Raw genomic sequence first — 20,000 nt, 5'->3', positions numbered from 1 at the left:
CATCAGTGCTGCTGTCTGGAGCCTCTGATATCAGACTGACAGAAGTGCGTGACATTTGTGTTCATTTAGATTGATTTACTGTATTTTTCAGCAGCGTGACCCCGAATAATGACTTTTCTTAAGAGTTCCCCCAATTAACAAAAATTGTTCATAACTTTAAGAAAACCTTGACAGAACGTTCTGAGAACTTTCATCAGAACCCAAGTCATCGGTGTTGTAAGTCGATTGTATAACTAACTATTAATGTTAGAAAACGTTTATAATATTCATATAAACAGTACTGGTGTCTTCTAGGAACGCTAGAGTCAATAAACAGATTTTTCGCGCTAAATCCGCGTTGTCTTCGTGAACAACAGAACCGTTCTCGCGCCAAACAACTGTATTTGGCGCCATTCGCTGAACCAAAACGATGTTTTTACAGTTTATATTTTCATATTTCATAACATAACATAGCATAGCACGAGCGTACTTATGATTTTTCTTCATTCTCACCTTTTTCCTGAAAACATCGGTCCGAAAATAACCTGAGAGGACGACAAAGAGAGACTGGAGTCATTTATTATTGACATTTACGAAAGACAATCCACAACGAAACCTAAAAATACCACACTCGCTTTCTTAAAATATGAATATTATCTAAATATTATCTGCTCACTCATCTGCACGACATAAACCTTCATCACTGACTGAATTAATCGACATTACATTTACCTGAATCTGTCCTCGTGTCTTCTGTGGGGAATTTGGTAAAATCTTCGCTACATTCAAGCAATCCATGTTTATTGTTTATGATATTTTCTTAATGTATCACTTACAGTAAGATTTGAACATCGCGCCGCCGCCAGTTTGTTCTTATATAGCAGCGATGGCGTCATGTTCCTCAGGACCAATCGGAATCGAGGGCGCGCGCAGCCGCGTTTCGCGCACGGATCTATAAAAGAACCGATCAGTTTTTTTTTTTTTTTTTTTTTAATTAATGTCAAGATACCAAAGATAAAAGTACATAAAATATTAACATTACATATAAATATAAAACAATATATATAAAAGGTGACAATGTGTTCCAGGGTTTCACTTCGCTTTTTAAGGATGTACTGTTTGGCCTCTTTAGACACAAAACTTTTTTTTTTTCTAAATTTTGTTAGCTTTTAATACCCACCGATCCAGCACAACTCTGTTATTAAATTAATCAAATAAACTGTAAACTATAGTAATGTACAGATCTATGCGGAATACAGCGTCGCTCATCACGTGACTTCCGCATTGAGTTTTAAAACTTAATTATTGACTGTGTGTCAACAACACTTGAGCTTCTCTCTCTTCTGCTGTTTCAAAGGTCTCTAGTCCAGCAGAAGATATCATCATGAGCGACTGGAGCAAGATGAACAGAGACGTGAGTCACATTAATGATTATTTATCAAACACACAGCACTAGAGTTCGAAGAAGTGTGTGTCGATTATGAAATGTGTTCATAAACTGCATGCTCATAGCTCACTATTAACTGAATGTGAGTATATACTTCTTATAAACAGTTCAGTAGATAGTTATTATCATTATGTCAAACAGTATGCAAGAATAACAGTTTCAAACATTGTTTTGATATGACAAGTGCTTAATATTTTTGTTTAAATTTTAGTTACATTTTTAGTCATCCTGTTGTGTGTTTTTGTCATTTTTATTACTTTTAGTTTTTTAATACATATTACTTTATATTACATTTTACTTTATTTAGTTTTTGTCATTTAATTACTTCAAATTAAAAATGTGAGAAAGTGAAATATTGCTTTTGCAAATAGCTGAAATAAAAAAAAATATATATTTATTTAAATATTCTATTATATTTCAGCTAAAGTGTATTTTATTTCAAGTAATGATTTTTTTTAAATTTATAGTTAACCCTGGATATGATCTCACTGCTATGCAGTTTGGTTTTTATTTGTATTTATAATTAATAACATTGTGCATAATATATTAATCAAATATATTAATTAACATTTTATTTTAATATATTAATTTATTAATTAATATAGGAATACATGTGTAAAATATATTAAAATATTTTATATAAAATTTAAAATTTAAGTATAAATAAATAAAAATAAATTTGATTATTTTGAAATCTAAAAAAACACTAGAAAATCACAGCTGATATTACTTGAGGTTCTTTTGTCACACTGGAAACGACTTTAGCTAATCCAATAAAAAAAAATGGCATGAAAGAGATGTTGAAAATCACAGCTGATATTACTTGAGGTTCTTTTGTCACACTGGAAATGGCCATTATGTCATGCAGTTTTATTCTGCACAAAATTGGTCCAAAATAATAAATCATCCTAGTATTGCATGCATACAGATAATTCCCATGCTGTGCACTGTTTGCAGAAATAGTGAGTGTAGTGTGCTATCCGTCATATGTAGGTGTGCTGTAATGACGGTGTGTCTCCAGCAGGTGCCGCTGTGTGTGTGTTTATCTGTGCACTGAGGGATTCTGGGTAAATGTGTGTTTGTCTGTGTTGTTTTTGACAGGAGCTGGAGTCAGTTCTCTCCTAGCCGCTGGTCACAGAGGATGTCCGCCGATGACGTCATCAGAGCCCGCGTGACCGCGCTCAGATCAGGTGTGTGTGTGTGTGTGCTGACACAGTGAAATAGCTCATCTTCATCCATATACACTGCTTTTAAGACAGAAGCTAGATTATTAATGAGCTTTGAGCATGTGACCTACATCTGTGAGTCCTCAGTGGGGTTGTGTTGTGTTTGCATGAGCATGTGCAGTGACACTGAAATCAGAAGTGTGTGTGTGTGTGTGTGTGTGTGTGTGTGTGTGTGTGTGTGTTTTGTATGCAGGCACAGAGAAAGCTCGGTCCATCACTCAGACTTTGCTGGACGTCCCGTACGGTGATGGTGACGGAGAGAAGCTGGACGTTTATGTTCCCAGCAGCTCTAGTCCAGGTGCGCATGACCACTGATTATAATGAGTCTCTAATGATCTAACAAATGTCAAAAGAATCAGTTCTGTTTGGGACTTAAATCTCTTTTTAAAGGCAACACACACATTAATAAATCACCAATTCTCTGTATTTTTTCTATTCAGAAAACTGAACTAAATATAGTCATACGTAGAGGTGTGCTTTACTTTACAAATTCATTTTTCAATTAAATTCATTTTTTATATATATATAAAAATAATAATATAAACATTCCTATGTATTAATAAAAATTAAAACATTCAAAATAATACAATAAAAAGCAATAATTCAGAAATAAAACAAATACAAAAAAAAAAACAAAAAAAAGCCATTAAGATTTGCATTATTATAATGACAATTAAGAGCATTTATTGTGCATTATTATAAATATGTAATAAAATGCAATAAATAAATCAGCAATTCTCTGTTCATTCTATTTATTTTCTTTTTATTCGGTACTGAAAACAGTCAAGAATTGTGTACTTGTATATGAAAAAATTAATTAAAAAAAATATAATAAATGTTATTACAAAATATTTTCTTTTATGTGACATTTCTGTATGTTTTTTTGTGAGATTAGCTCATTGTAAATCATTTAGAGATTTCAGTTGCGTCTGCTGCTGAATATGAAGCTCTGCGTGTGTGACTGTCTGTCTGTGTAATGTGTTTCAGACGTGCCGCTGCTCATTTACTTTCACGGAGGATACTGGCAGTTCCTCAGGTCTGATCCGTCACCTTCTCCTCATGTTTCTGTTCATTTCTATTTCCAGGGACATTTTCATGTGATTTCCAAATCAAATTATCAGCGTCAGAGACAGCAGAGCTTCACATTTGCATTGTGCCCCTGTGCTTTTCAAGCTCAGACTCACAACAAGGGCACTGAGCTGATCGTTGTTGTGTAATATAATAATCAGCATAAAGGCCAATGGAAAGAGAGCTGTGATTGTGAATTAAAATGCTATTTATTTATTTATTTATTTATTTAAAGCTCATGTTTGCTGTGCTTGTTTATAGGGCTTATTAAATAAAAATATTAAACACTGTAAAAAAAAAAGTGTTTAAGAAAAATATTTACAGCATTACAGCTGTAAAATTTTAAAATGAATAATGAATAGATAAAAACTAAAATAAAAAACTATATAGACACATAAATACAACTAAAATGACAAAAATATACAAGAAAATGACTTAAATTTAAGTATTTAATAAACTTAAAATGAAAAAAAAAAATGTTTCTTAAAACTAAAATAAAAAAATAATAATATAACAAATATATATTAGAACAAATATAACAAAAAAAAAATATATATATATTTACTGGAAATATAAAAAATAAAACAACTTATTTTTATTTTTATTTCAGCTAGTTTCAGCAACATTTCGACATTTCTCATTTTCAATAGGTTTAACTCATACTAAAATAAATAAAATACTAAAAAAATACTAAAATAATAAAATTAATAAAATCTATATAGACATATAAAAAAAAAAACTAAAATTAATAAAAAAACGACAACACCAAAGCTTATTTTATTTTTTGTTTCTTAAAACTAAAATAAACAATTAATAATATAAAAAATATATATTAGAACACCAAAGCTTATTTTTACTTCAACTAGTTTACATTTAAAATTATTAAAATCTATATAGACATTTAAAAAAAAAAAGAAGAAGACAAGATACAACAAAATCACTAGAATTTTTAATAACTAATAAACTAAAAATGAAAAGTGAAAAAAAAAATTACTGGAAATAAAAAATAAAAAAAAACCAACAACTTATTTTTATTTCAGCTAGTTTCAGCAACATTTCAACGTTTCTCATTTTCGATAGGTTTAACTCAAAATACTAAAATAATAAAAATAATAAAATCCATATAGACATATTTAAAAAAAAAAAACTAAAATTAATAAAAACGACCAAAATTACTAAAACTTAAATGACTAATAAACGTTCTTTTCTCATTTTGCTTAGTTTAATTTAAAGTACTACATAAAATAACTAAAGGTAAAACTGAAATAAAAATTCTAAATTATTTTTAAAGTAAATAAATAAATAAAAAGATGAAATTCCCCAATAAAATTACTAAAATGAAAACAGAAAATCTAAAAATAATTAAACTAACTGCTAATGTTAGTAAGTACTGTAATAAGTTCTGAATAATGTGGTTACAGTAAGGACGAGTCGGGGTTTCTAGCCGTGCCATTGGTCCAGAGGGGCGTGGTGGTGGTCGCCGTGGGTTACAGCATCGCTCCCAAAGGTACGGTCCACAGAGAGGATGATGGGGACTGTCAGACTTTGCCAGGGTGTTGTTTATGTGTATTAATGTTGGTCTCTTCAGGGGATATGGATCTGATGGTGTCACAGGTGCGCAGGAGCCTGGTGTCTGTCATTCAGCAGTATTCACACATCAGGTCTGTTCAGATGTGAGGTGAGGTGGCTGATGGGATACCTGTGCTTCATGGCGTCTCTCTGTTGTCTCGCAGTGGTCTTTATCTGTGCGGTCATTCGGCAGGAGCTCATCTGGCCGCGATGGTTCTGTCCACCGACTGGACACAGTACAACATATCACCACAAATCAAAGGTAAGAATTAACCCCGTAAAGCCTGACATATGAAATAATAGAACTGATTTGATATTCAGTCATCTGTTCTCTGTTTTCGCTCTCAGGTGCGTTTCTCGTCAGCGGCGTTTACGACCTGCAGCCCATTCTGTCCACCTACGTGAACGAGCCGCTGAAGATGACCGAGTGAGAGCCTCACCTCTTTGCAAAGTCTTTGAAAAGATGCTGCTATTATTCTTAAAGAGCCAGCCGCAGTAACTTGGTTTTGTGACATCATGCTGTGAAGCTCCGCCCACAGTGGAATCTCATTGGTCCTGTGTGTTAAACATGCTGTTTACACTAAATTAAGGATCTCAGTGATACAGCGTGAGTTTGTGTTTCAGGGAAGTGGCGATTAGGAACAGCCCCAGTCACTTCCTGCCGCAGCTCACGCGCTCGTCCGCTTCCTGTGACATCGTCGTCGCCGTCGCGCAGAACGACTCGCCCGAGTTTCGCAAGCAATCGGAGGAATATTTCAAAGTGAGACATTATCATTTATGCACATTATCAGACACTATATTATTTGAATGTGATAGTTTTTGTGTTGTTGTAGGCTTTGGAATCTGCCGGTCTTAAAGTCTCTTTTGAAGACGTTCCCAACACGGATCACTTCAACATTATAGAGCAACTCGTCGATGAAAATTACCATCTGACTAAGGTTAGCTGCTCATGTTAGGCCTGCATGATTTGGGCAAAATAACAAATTGCAAATCTTCCTTGCTTGCTTATTTATTTATTTATTCACTGATAAATTGCGATTGTGGTTCAGAATGCATGTTTTTAAAGCTTCTGATTTGCGGTGCTTGTTTGGAGGGCTAAATAAATAAGTATTTAAAAATAAATAAGTAAATAAGTAGATAAATACAAGCATAATACAGTATTATTATTATTAATAATAGTAATAATAATAGTATATTATTACTTTTAATAATAATAATATTTAACTATGCATTTATAATAATGCATTTAATATTTAAATATGCAACTATATTATTATTATTATTATTATTAATAAATAAATAGAAATATTAAACAAAATAATATTTTTATTTTTAATAATAAAAATAAGATTACTATTGTAGCATTTCACTAATTGTTTTATATTAATATAAATATTAAATACTAATATTTAATTTAATATTCATTACAATAGTGATACTTTTATTATTATTATTGTAATATTTTACTGTAAAATCAGTCTATATAAGAAAAATTAAATATTTGTTTTCATTTACAGTACAACTGTAACAATACTGATTACAACTAATTAAATAAAATGACTAATTATATACTAATAAGTTGCAACAATGCTAGTATTTATGGTTGTCCTAGTTTCTTAAATTTCAAAATAAATTAAATTTAAAACAAATTTCATCTGAAAACCTCAGGAGGCCCTTAAAGCTTCTGTTTACAGCCATTTCTAAATGATTTTTAATGTCAAGTTTTGGGAAGATGAGCTGATTATGAGCCAATGCTGTGTAAAATAACTTTATTTTTTAATTAAATGTAATAAGCCTTTTTAAAATTGCCTTTTGCACTGAGCTGTATCATAATTTCAGGCTATTTTGATTAATCGTGCAGCTACTGATCAGCGTTTCATATTTTCTAAAGCTCCTTCTAAAGATGATGGGGAAAAGTTGACGATCGCCAGATTACCCAGAATGCACTGCGCTGGAACAGACCTGTGAGTTGAGCTCAACGAGACCTCACTCTTTGTCCAATCAGACGCTAGTATTACGTGTTTTATGTTATTATTGAGACAGCAGCAGTGTATGTCGTACATTCAAGCTTCTGCTGGGAGGAATTTACTGTAAACGTCTTTAAATGGTTATTTAAATGTGTTTTAAATGAAAGTGGCACACAGATGTGCCATGAATCAGTTGTTGATCATATAAAATCACATATAGATATAGCAAATATTTAACATTTAAGTGATTTGTTTTGATTGATGGAACTGGAAACAGCTCTCGCTCTGCATTGTTTAAATTGCACAGATGTCTTTGTTTTAGGTTTTATTGAATGGGCACAGATTACTCTGCTGGACAAACCGGTTTAACCTGGTCTTGCCCTGGTCAGACTTGTTTGGTTTATTGTTGTTAGCTAGTCAAATCGAAAGACACTGGTTTACACATTTGTAGCAAGGGAACTGTATATGAATATGGTGTTTGTGTGTGTTTTGGAAGTATTTCAAAGTTCAATAAAATGCTGAAAAAAAAAAATGAACACATTCGTTGTGATTATTGTTGCTTGTTCGTGTCACAGGCCGGTCCAGAAGATAATGGAGATAGTGTTTATAAAAACAATACAGTCTCTGTATTGGAGGTCTGATATTATTCAAGACATTAACACAAGACAAACCGACTTTTGTGTTCAGTGTACTCTTATAATATCCTTAGAACATTTTAGGATCATATTATGACAAACTGTACATACACTGCATCCAAAAATTTGATTTTTTCCTGGTAAAATAAAGGTAAAATAAAAAAATAAAAAAAACTCATGAATATTAATTAGGTTACGTCGCCGTTCCTGCTTGCCGATTTTTTCCAGTTGCGTAACCTAATTAATATTTAAAAGTGAAGTCGCACTGTGATTCTTTGATTGGTCGGCTAACTTAGCGCTCACTTCCCGACGTCTGCTTTCAACCAATCAGCGGAACGGACGTAGCGTTGCGTAATTAATATTCAAGAGGCGTCGCGTTTCATGGGCGGGGCTACGCGTTAGCGGTGTGTTGGCAGCCGGCGGTTCGCTTCGTTCTGAACGGGCGAGGAAACGGTGCCAGAACCGGGATGGAGCGGGGATGAAATACAGCCTTAACACACGACACTAAACTCCCACATCGGACTGAGAAATACAGTAAGTATATGACGTAATTCGAAGAACATTCAGGAAACTCAGAGCGTTTCGTCTTCAGCCGCATAAAGGGTTAAATCCGGTTATTCAGCAAAAAACTAGTTAGGGAGTTAATTCAGTCTAATGTGTTTGTTATTAAAATTAAAATTTCCAAGAAAATCAATATATTATCGGCTAACTCACTAACAGCAAAAAAAGAAAGGTTTAAACGCTCATAAGTTTCGTTTACTTCATATATAACAGTGTAAAAGTCGTCTTGATGCGAGGTATATTGAAAAAAAAACTCTGTATTAATATATTATTAATAATATATTAAGAAGGGACAAACATTAAGAAGGCTGAAATCTTCCAGAATGACTGTCTGTGATGAGATTATTCTGTGTGTTTGAGAGTGAATTGTGTAAATAAAGCTGCGCGTGTCTGCCGGGGTTCCGCGCATGCGCAGACTGGGACACTTCCGGCTGTGAAAGTTAAAGCAGTGATGATGATGGTGACTTAAAACTAAATTTAATGATTTGTTTAATAATGAAAAAAAAAGTCAATATATTTCAAATAAAAACTGTATATACATATATAATATATTAACTATATATAAAATATTGAATTAAGTCATATATATATATATATATATATATAATTATATAATTATAATAGTTAACATTAATATAATATTCTGCAAAAGGTTAATTTATATGAAATAATATATATATATATATATATATATATATATATATATATATATATATATATAATGCCTAATAATAATATAATTATAATAATTAATATTAATAAAATAATAAAATAATTTGTAAAATGTTAATTAATATGACAAAAATATATATATTACATTTACATTCATTTAATCATATATATATATATATAAAACACAAATAACATACATACATATAAATGTCATATAACTAAATTATTAATAAATGAATATATCCTAAACATAATGAATTAATTATATATAATTCTTATTATACTATAATAATTAATAAAATAAATAAATAATAGCTACACTAATATAGTTCATTTGTTTGTTCATAAGAAATATGAACAGCTACTGATCTGAGTATAGTAGAGTATATAAAGTATTATCAGAATATTTTAGTTTTACTGTGTTTCTACTTGAAGTGTGTTCCAGTCTGTCCACGGCTCTCATCTGAATGCATAACATATACATACACAAAAAACGCATTCAGTCATAAAACAAAACAAATCTTTAATCTGCGACACAAATAAACCCTTAGTGCCTGGTTTCTCGTTTCTGAGGGCTTCAGGTCTGGGACTACGAAATAAACCCCTTAATGCACCTGGTTTCTCGTTTCATAGTGAGCGTGCCGTAGAGAAAAGCGGTGTTAGGAAGTGTTTAATGTGCTCTGAGTCTGAAGGTTAGTGAGCGTGCCGTAGGTTAGGCTTCAGTATTTGCCTCGTCATTGCGGTACTACCCGACCTATATAAGAAGATGACAAAAGATGAGCTCTGAGAAAAACAGATTAAAAAAAAAAACCACTGCAAGAAAGAAAATCAAAATTTACAAACACATGAGGGCCAGAAAGAAAGGTTTGTTATTCCTCTTTTATTCACATTTACTGAGCTTTAGTTGAATATCTGTTCCAAAAAGACTGATCCAAGCTTCTAATGTGATTTTTGTTCTTAGTAGAAACTAAATTATGTAATGATTTGACTTGTTTTTTTTGTTTTATTTTAGTGTAATCCAAAAGTTTTTACTACTCAAGTAAATTTTGTAATTTCATTACTTTTTGTTCTTATCGATACAACTTATGATTGGCATAACCGAACATTGAACTTAAAATTGAATATGAATTTTATCCGTTTTTCTTTTAAATGTACTAATTTAAATGGTTATTTTATAAATGATGAATGATTTTCAAATAACTTTATGAATTATGAATGATTTGGAGTCATATTTAGTGTCTGTTTGTGTTGGGATGAACTTGATGAACAATGTTAATTGTTGTATAATTGTTTATTTTGTTGGACTGGTTAGTTCACAGGTAATCTCTCACCTTTCACTGGTAAAGTCACGGTTGCTGTGTCATGATTACATGCATTACAAGCATGCTGTGATTGTTTGAAGGTTTTTGCATGTCTAGTGTCTTTTAGATGTTTTCTGGTTAAATTAAAATGATCCAAGAATATTTAATTATCTTTTTTTTTTAATAAGTTTTTTTAATGAAATAATAGATTAAGTAATTCTTTTTATTTTATTTTAATGTAGTCCAAAGTTTTGACACTAGCAGAAAAAATACTTCTGGGTTGCATGTTTCTAATTTTTTGTTAACTATTATTATTATGATTGGCATAACCATTTGAGAGAAACAGTTAACTAAAAATGTGATATGCATTTTATCCATTTTGTGTTTATATGTACTATTTTAAAAGCTTATTTTATGAAGATTTTGGCTCATATTTTTTTGGATTGATGTGTTTCTAGTGTCTTTCAGATGTGTTTCTATGTTAAGAATGATTCAGCGTTTCCTGTTTTCTCCACATTTTTTTCTAATTAAATCATGAGAGAGAAAAAATATATGTAATTGTACTTCTTTAAATTTAATTTTTTTTACTATCAGATATATGCATAAGATAGTAATGTATAATAAATTACTAAAAAAATAAAATACAGTATTACTATCTGATCTGGTATAATATAATGTAGAAAGTATGTGTTACTAAAGGGTTTAAGGATAACAAAATTTTTAGGACATTCATTTGTAATTCTAATTTGAATAAAAAATATTTGAGATACAAAAGTACTAAAAAATACAAGAGAAATCTAATTAAAATTTTAAATTTTATTCCTCAATTCCAAATCTGCAATTCGCTTTGGGTAGAAGTAAATGTTAAAGGTCAGCTGTGTGTTTTCGAGGGTTTGTTTCTGAGATTTGTGTGATTAGGAGCCGTGGTGCTCTGGGCCGCAGTGGCGTGTCATTTCTTAATGAAGCAGCGTGTAGTAATGACTCAGGCAGTTTGATAAACAGCCGTGGTTTAGCGCTGAACTCTCTCGGGACGGATGGGATGTTTGCTGTTGTTTTGTTTTGTGCACGTCTGGGAGATGCTGAATGCTTTGCTGCATGGGGAAAATTCAAAGAGGATTGGCTGTGCACCTGATTTTCATTATTTCATGAATGTGCATGCATTGTTTGGCCGTTTATTTGAAATGCCTCGAGTCAAAAAGTTGAGTTGCTAATGTGTTTTGTGTTAGTTCAGATCAATATAAACTCAGCATGTGAATGCAGAAGTCGGTGTGTGATAGATGACTGTTATGTGTGTTTAAGGCAAGACACTGTTAGTAGGGTAAAACTGTTAAATAATCAATATCACCATACTTCCACAGTTGATTGATCATAGTAAGGTAAAAACGTAACACTAACAGCGCATGAATAATCATCTACTAATACCTAAATTGAATATTACTTTAATATGAGCTAATGATGAGTATTAGAACATTAGATTATTCATGTGCTGTTATTGTACAGTGTTCATTCCAATAACGAGTACATTAAAGGGATAGTTTACCCAAAAATTTATATTCTGTCATTAATTACTCACCCTCATGTCGTTCCAAACCCGTAAGACCTTTGTTCATCTAGAAAGCGTGTACGCTAGGGATGTCAAATTTCGATTATTTCCATGATCGATCGTCGTTTAAATTAACGATCAATTAATCGATTAATCGTTAACCATAATGCTGCAAAATGCGTCTCTCTGTTGCAGGCGCGCAGTCACCGGCATGACAGGATGTGCAAAAGCCACACACACAAACACTCAAAACGCTCTCTCACTTGAATTAAAGGGGTTTTAGTCTGAATAAAATGCTAGTAGCAGGACTGTAAAATGAATAGATGTGATTATGATCATTTGATAAAATAAAGAGAGCGCGCCATACGTTTGTGGTCATTTTACTTTGTTGACAGTTTCCAATCCCGCACGGAGACCACTGAACGCCTCTTTAAATGGTTTTGTGGTGCTTTCGTTGTTGTATTTTAAAACACAATTGCAATGTTTTCAACTGACATTATGGTATTTAAAATAAAATTATCCCAAACGTTACTGTGGCGCGCGTGTGACTGCGCTGCACATTAAGTAAACTGCTTCCATCGGGCGCTGCTGCAGCAAAACACTGCTGCTCACATTAATTTGATCCTGCTGGATTCTGTCCTAGAAAATGTCAGATTTTAATTTTTGCGGTCCGGTAGACCTACTTGTTTTTAAAATCCGGCATACAGTGCATTAGATCGTGACAGTCGCGTCGTGCGTGTAGATGAGGGCGAAACGGCCAGCGGCACCTGGCTAAATTTATTTGGAGGTTATTGCTCATGTCTCATTAGGCATAGAATCAAATGTTTTCCATATTCGCAATGCATTTTGAGTGTTAAACTATTATTTATAATGTAAACTAGGCTTGTACTTAACGCGTGCGCATATAGACGGAAAAGATAATCCCCTCTTCTCACATGAGCAAAAAAACGTCCTTGGCATAACAACAGAGTGGACCGGTATACTGGTGGCCTATTTAAACTGACTGGTGTAACCTTTTATATGTTTAGTTGACTATTTTATTTTGATAATGAACAGACTGCGATGTAAGTTTAAATCGCTATAATGTACATGTGCAGCAGGCTCCGGCTTGCGTCGAAAATGCTGAGACATAAAAAAAAAAAACCTTTTCCGCCAAAAGTGTTTACGTCCATTTTATTGCACACTCACAATAAAAACAGGAGATTTGTGGTCTTGTAAAATAAAGCAAACAAACAGAATGCGTTGTCATCCTTTTTTTTTCTTTTCGTGAACTTATGAAGCGCAGCACACTTCTGTTTTAAATCCGCTATCTTAATTATTGAAGTCAGATACATTTTCGCATATTTAAAAAAAAAAAAAAAACAATCATGAAAAAACAAATTGTTATTTTTATGTTAGGCCTATTACTTACTATATAGGCTATACATTTTCAACAAAGCATCCCATCTTGTCCCAGGGCTTGAGAACCTGTGCACTAGTTAGATCCATGCAGAAACTTGTGAATTTATGTGGGCGTGCCACCGCTAGTGACATCAGTGAACGCTCGAAAAACGATTGTGTGTGTCTGTCACCCAGGCTCCTATTAATCGGCTAAGGTTCTGAATCCAGCAATTATTCATTTACAAATTATAAACTCTGATTATGGCCAAGTGTGTATAAAGCTTTGTTTATTAGGAGGAATAATAGGAGGGTCAAAGTTTAGATCGCTGAAAGTATTGCACTCTGGATGCTTTCGAGCCCATATAGCCAACCTTCATTTACTGCCGGCTTTGTTCTGGTTCTGTCGTTTGTCACGCACTTCCACTATTTCCAATAACATATGAGGCATTTGTTTCTTTCCTCCCAAATCTTCCACAGTCTAACCCTCTAATTCCTGCAGGTTTATTTTTATATATTTCACTTTTGTATCAACTTTGTTTTCAAAGATTCTTACTGTGGTAAAATATGGAAGGGGAAATTAAAGATTTTATGAATTAAGAATTGCCTTAGGATGTATTAATTTGTTCCCCTGACAATTGCCACGAAATAAAATAAATCACAGGAACTAATTAACAAGCTATTGAAGGAATATATAGACTACCTGTCCTGTGTCCCGCAGCCCTCCAAAGCACACGATATGAAACAGTTATCTGATGGAAATGATTAGTTTTACTACATTTCTATTGCTTGTTACTATGTTGAAGGAACTTTTGATGTTGTTTGCTCTTTTTAATGTACTTTAAAGTTTAAATCACATTAAAAAGCTTAATTTGTACATTGTGAATGGAATGATGATGCTTTTTATATATCGGTGGACGTGCCACTCACAGCCGCCTGCACGGTTCCTGGCGCGATGAGTCGCACGTAAGCCCAACATTAAATCGAGTTAACCCACCATCGACATTATGTCCCGATAACACTGCATCTCTTATCGACAATTGATGTCGATCATGATTAATCGTTGACATCCCTAGTGTCACGCCAGCGAGCGCTAATTACGCGGCTGATTACATTTGATTCACGTCGCTATATCTCTAAAAGCGGCGGAAGATGGTAACTTGGGGGAGGAATTGCCGAAAAATTATTATTTTCTTTGCGCACAAAAAAGTATTGTTTGTAAAATTATGATTGAACCCCTGATGTCTCTCATGGACTATTTTTAATCGATGTCCTTTTCGTATATACGCTTTCTGTGTCGATGATCGCGGGTAATATCATTTGCTGTCTATGGAGGGTTCAGAGAGCTCTCGGAGGTTCTGTCAAAAATATCTTAATTTGTGTTCAAGATGAACGAAGGTCTTAGGGTTTGGAACGAGATGAGGGTGGAGTAATGTAATGACAGAACTATCATTTTGGGTGAATCTTCAAGCCTTTAAGGCAAATTGTTTTGTATTTCAAGTTTTTCTGAATGTTATGTTTAAATATGCACAGAACATTCATTTCCAGAACATGTATCTGAATATTGCATAGGAGACAGATTCAAAAATTCATGTTTGACTTTTGTTGACATAATGACTTTAAAGGTTTTTTATTGGGGGTTCTCTTTTTTATCACTCCATGATCAGAAAACACGTAACAGAATATCAGAATATAGAGAGGAATAAACCTGTAAGTTTTGGTGTTTTGTAAAGATGCTCCTGAAGTGAAGAAAACAAAACTGATTTTTTGAGAAAAATGACTCAAAGAAATGTAATTATAATTTATATGTAAGGCAAAAACATTGTTTTTTTGTTTGTTTTTTTCTTGTCAGTCAGTCAGTTTTAAAGATTTTGGTCTAATTTGCTCCCATAACATGTCTACATTTCTCAGACTGAGTGGAAAGAAAACATCTAAAAATACACATTTAAGTGTTTATTTTATTACACATTTTCTATTTCCATGCCTGTAGATTTCCCTAAGTAATCTAATACATATCTTTAAAAGTTTTTTCCTCCTGCTTCAGCAGCACTTACAGACACCCAAACTTTACAGTTTTAATCCCTCTCTATATTCTGAAGGTTTTTAGCCAGAGGGATTGGTGGGATATATCATTCACACTGATTTATACAACATTTATTCTCTGAAAACTTATGGCGGAAATGTATTAGTTTTTCTGTCTGTTGACAATAACTGTAAGAGTGTAAAAACCTTTGATTCTCATTTTTAACAAAACACAAACTAAAATTTTAAATACTGGTTCATTTATTTTCTGGGAATGTATGCCAAATTAAAACAAAAGCATTTCAGAAAACCTGAATAATTGTCTTAATGTACTTATACACCTGCTTGTGTCTTGTTTTAAATCTACACCACAGGCTTGCACTTATAACCCAATCTCCAAGAGATGTTTTGTTTACTTGTATTCGACCTTCATCTTGGCGTTTCTACTAAACCGCTTATCGAACAGAGAGCTGTGACCTCCATGCACTCCATGCGGGTTTCCGTTCGTAGTGTCTCTGCATGTTCTCCTCCATCACCAGCCCCTTCCATCTCAAGGACCCACGTTTCCGGGCTTCCGGGCGAAGTAGCCATCACGCGATTGCTTAACCCTCTTGGCTTTAGCCCATCTCTCGTGTGCCTGCACCAGGCGTCATCTGACTCCACTTTGACAGCAAAGTTAGGGAATCAGCTCATTGATCCAGCTTGAGCGTGTCGAAGCAGAGAGGTATTACTTAAGTGCAGCTTTTTGAGTATCTGTTCTTTACTTGAGTATTATTTTTTCCTACGGACACTTGTGACTTTGACTCCATACATTCTAATTTCCGGTAGAAGTGGATTTACTATGTAGCAGCTTTGAAAATGAGTGGGTGATTTTTTTTCTTTTTCAAGAAACATGACCTTTTTTGAGATAGTCTATCAGTCATCACTCTTGTAGTGACTAAATCCAGAAGAACTGTAGCGTCTCCAGAACCGCCTAGAGCCTTACCAAACCACAGAAACTCTGTCAGAGGAATAGCTACTTTAAACACAAAGGGACTCACCAAATGTTGATTTCACATTTAGTTATTAGAAGTTAATTGATAAGAAAAGCCTATTTATGATGTATTATTTTGACCCATCTCATTTTGCAGCTTCCATTTTACACAAAGGCACAAAACACAACAGTACTTTAGCTTAGCATGGGGTTTCTTAGGCGTCTCGGAACACAGTTCTTCTGGGTTATCTGTCTCAGTTTGTTCAGTTTCTTCATGTCAGACTGATGATGATCAGATCATTATCTATGTGTGCAACACACAATTTGTTCTAACAACTTATATCACTCCAGAGATCAGATCAGATCTCTGTGTGGAGCACACGGTGTTCTATTTCTTCATATACCTTGAGTTCAAAGATGATCAGATTCTTCTGCGGGGAGCCTATAAACATAAATCTCACTGGGTTAATACAATTACTGTCAAAATGAATGTTTCGAAACGTAAACTGATATTTCCTACTTACTACAGCAAAAGATAGAGATAACCGACTTAAAGCCATTTCTTAGCTGCTGTCAATACTAGTATTATAATCATTTTGGCCACCAATGTACTCGTGTACTTTTACTTAAGGCGAGACACTGCAGGTGAATGGGGTAAAAAAATTAAAAATTAGTTATCGTCTTACTTACCCAGTTGATTGATTAAATTGATAATTGAAACATTTTTTGTATTACAAGTTTTCTAAAAAGTTTAAATATGCAAAAAAGGCATTATTTAATAAAATATGCGCAAATTTGCATATATTTCTAGTACAAAAATCTAAACACTGGATGAAGTCAGTTTCAAAATTCTAGCTTAATTTTTTTGACATATTGGAGTCAAATATTTTTACAGAGGGAATTTTGGGCATCTTATTTTTGTCACTCCATAATTCAGAAAATACTTAGAACAGACAGAAAACAATATATTTTAACAATTTTGGGGGGAGTAAAGTGTTGTATATAATCAGGCAAATTATAAATGAACAAATTCAAACAGGGATAAAAATGTAAAGTTTGTGTGTGTAAGTGCTACTGAAGTGGAGATTTATGGCTCAGTGTAGGAGAAAAAACTCAGTTTGAAAGCGACCTTTAAAAATATGTATTTATAGTTTGAATCTATTTGGCACAAATAGATAAGGATGCTATAAAGGGAAACATAACAGTGCCTTTTGGATGTTTTTTTCATTCCCGCTGGTCTGAAAAAACACTTTGCAAAACCAAAAAACCCAAAAAATCTGCAAAGCTTGACAGGTGCATGGAAAAAAAAACAAGTTTTTGCCTACAATATCTCCTCTTAAGTAAAAATCAGTCTTTACAGCTTTCACTTGTAATGGAGTAATACACTATATTGCCAAAAAGTATTGGCACCCCCTTCTAAAGAACAGGTTTGACAACTGTGGTAATTTCCATGAGTACAAATCTTGGTGTTTAAACATATAATGATATTAGGAATTGTGTGCTTCTAATTTTATAGCAACATTTGGACAAGACTCTTTTCTATTCTAACAGTGCCTCTGGTGTGCGAGTTCAAAAAGAAATGAGGGATTGAGTCAGTGTGTGGAAGAACTGACTGGTCTGGTGTGAATTAATGCAGACCTTGAGCCAAAAACTCATCAGCAAACACAATGACTTGCATGCTGGACAAAGTATTGGTACCCCTAACTAGAACAGAAAAGGGCACTTTTAAAACTGTGACAAAGATGGAAACACCCACTCAAGCATTTAAAGCTGTATTTCATCTCAACATTTTGGAGGTGTCTAAAATGAATACACTGCCCATGTACAAGTCATTTGGTGTTTGCTACGATGCTTTTGGCTCCAAGATCTGCATTCCGTCCCCACACCAGTCCAGTCAAGTTCTTCACACTGACTTCTTTTTAGACCTTTGCCTTACACACAGAGGCATTATTAAGTAAAATAAAGGGTCTTGACTGTTGCTATACAATTAGAGCACAGAATTCCCTAGAATATTAAATACTTAAACATTAAGATTTATTACTCATCAAATACTAAAGAAATGAACATATTCCTAGAAGAAGTCACTTAACTCTGGCAATATATATTTGTCCAACAGTATCTATAGTTTCACTCAACAATGGAATTGTGTGCTATCCACCTCTGGTCAGAGCATTGATGACCAGCGGCTGAATCAGTGGAGTGCGTTACGATACGTGCAGCTCAGTCCACCGGAACACACGGCCAGCGGGATCCGGTACCGGATCGGAATCATAGCAGACCTGGACACGAACTCACGCAGCCACAAAGGACAACGCGTGGTTCAGCTTCTACCGCAGAAGCAGGGAGGCCACCTGCTGGTGTCCGACAAGCAGGGGATAGCGTGTCCGTGGAGTGGGATCCGGAGTCCGGTGGTTTCTGGAGGAGTCATCTGTCGGAGGAGAAGGGGCCGCGGGATGGAGCTGTCGAGCTGGTGGCGGTTTGAACTGGGGCACCTGTACAGCGTGGGATGCGACCGTGCGGGTGTGGAAAAATTCTGGATGAGGGGGCAAAATAGAGCAAAGTGCCCTGGGTCATCCTGCCGGATCTTGACGACGTGCAGCGTGGTCTAAAGGTAGCCACGTGGCTTGTGTTGTTTCTGCTTTTAAAGGGTGCCATCAGATGCCAATTTTCCACAAGTTGGATATGATATCTTAAGAGTCTTAATGAAAAGCTTTATAAACATACTTAAAATCTCCTAAATTTCTTTCCAATGTTGGTGTGAGCAAAACACCTTTTTTTTACCCAGTCAAAAACAGCCTGTGTTCACAGCGACCCGCACCAAGCTGTACATGTTCCTTAAATGCTTGTTAGTAAAGGAGATTTACAAAGATTCATAAAAAAAATTATCTCTTAGAGACTGTTTACCTTAGCCGCATTCATCGTGAAACTTGCTAATTAGCACATTGTTAGTAAAGGAGATTTACAAAGATTCATAAAAAAAATTATTTTGTAGGTAAGGCTGGATCACGACCCTTTTGACCCTTTGTATTTTTCTGTGACCTCTGACTGCAGGTTTTAAGGCGGAGTGGTTGGCGGTGAAGGACGAGCGTCTGTATGTCGGTGGTCTCGGTAATGAATCAACAAAACTCACCACCCCAGTATAACTCGAACAACAAACCAAGTGGGTGAAGCTGGTTGGTTTCCATGGTGACGTGGAGCACGAGAACTGGGTACCGCGGTATAATGCCCTTAAGAAAGCAGCAGATATCAGACCGCCAGGTGAGTCTCACACACACACCTGATCATGATCACATGCAGGAGCGGACTTACACGTACTTAAACCAGCTTTGTTAGGATAGGATAATACCTGGCAATTCTGGAATCTGAGGGTGCAAAAAAATCTAAATATGGAGAAAATCATCTTTAAAGTTGTTCAAATGAAGTTCTTAGCAATGCATATTACTAATCAAAAATTAAGTTTTGATATATTTACGTGTGTTAGGAAATTTACTAAATATCTTCATGGAACATGTGACTTTACTTAATATCCTAATGATTTCCTTGTCATAAAAGAGAAAATGCATGCATTGTGTGACTCATACAATGTATCGTTGTCTATTGCTACAAATATTCCTGTGCTACTGATGACTGCTTCTGTGCTGCAGGGACACATGTTTTCTA

General features: G+C 34.2%; 2 protein-coding genes and 1 pseudogene across 2 annotated transcripts in view; 2 read left to right on the top strand and 1 right to left on the bottom strand.

Moving 5' to 3' along the window:
- The window catches only part of LOC109048762 (thymidine kinase, cytosolic-like), a 5,194-nt gene extending 4,338 nt beyond the window's left edge, over nt 1–856 (bottom strand). The window contains exons 1-2 of the mRNA XM_042733469.1: nt 712–856; nt 493–524 (exon numbers count right to left, since the gene is read on the bottom strand). Of these exons, the coding sequence (XP_042589403.1) occupies nt 493–524; nt 712–777 (98 nt within the window). The 5' untranslated portion in view covers nt 778–856. The remainder of the gene's footprint in view (nt 1–492; nt 525–711) is intronic.
- A 1,711-nt stretch (nt 857–2,567) lies between these two features.
- Nucleotides 2,568–7,265, top strand: afmid (arylformamidase). Its single transcript, XM_042733468.1, has 10 exons — nt 2,568–2,616; nt 2,774–2,950; nt 3,640–3,688; nt 5,142–5,227; nt 5,309–5,381; nt 5,454–5,551; nt 5,638–5,716; nt 5,914–6,049; nt 6,123–6,227; nt 7,181–7,265. Exons 1-10 carry the CDS (start codon nt 2,568–2,570, stop codon nt 7,208–7,210), a joined length of 882 nt encoding a protein of 293 aa, XP_042589402.1. The 3' UTR covers nt 7,211–7,265.
- Nucleotides 7,266–18,082: 10,817 nt separating this feature from the next.
- LOC122138837 lies at nt 18,083–19,715 on the top strand (annotated as a pseudogene).
- The last annotated feature ends 285 nt before the right edge of the window (nt 19,716–20,000 follow it).

This window comes from Cyprinus carpio, chromosome B11 (assembly GCF_018340385.1).
Source record: "Cyprinus carpio isolate SPL01 chromosome B11, ASM1834038v1, whole genome shotgun sequence".
NCBI lineage: Eukaryota > Metazoa > Chordata > Actinopteri > Cypriniformes > Cyprinidae > Cyprinus > Cyprinus carpio.
This window is presented reverse-complemented; position numbering and strand designations above follow the sequence as displayed.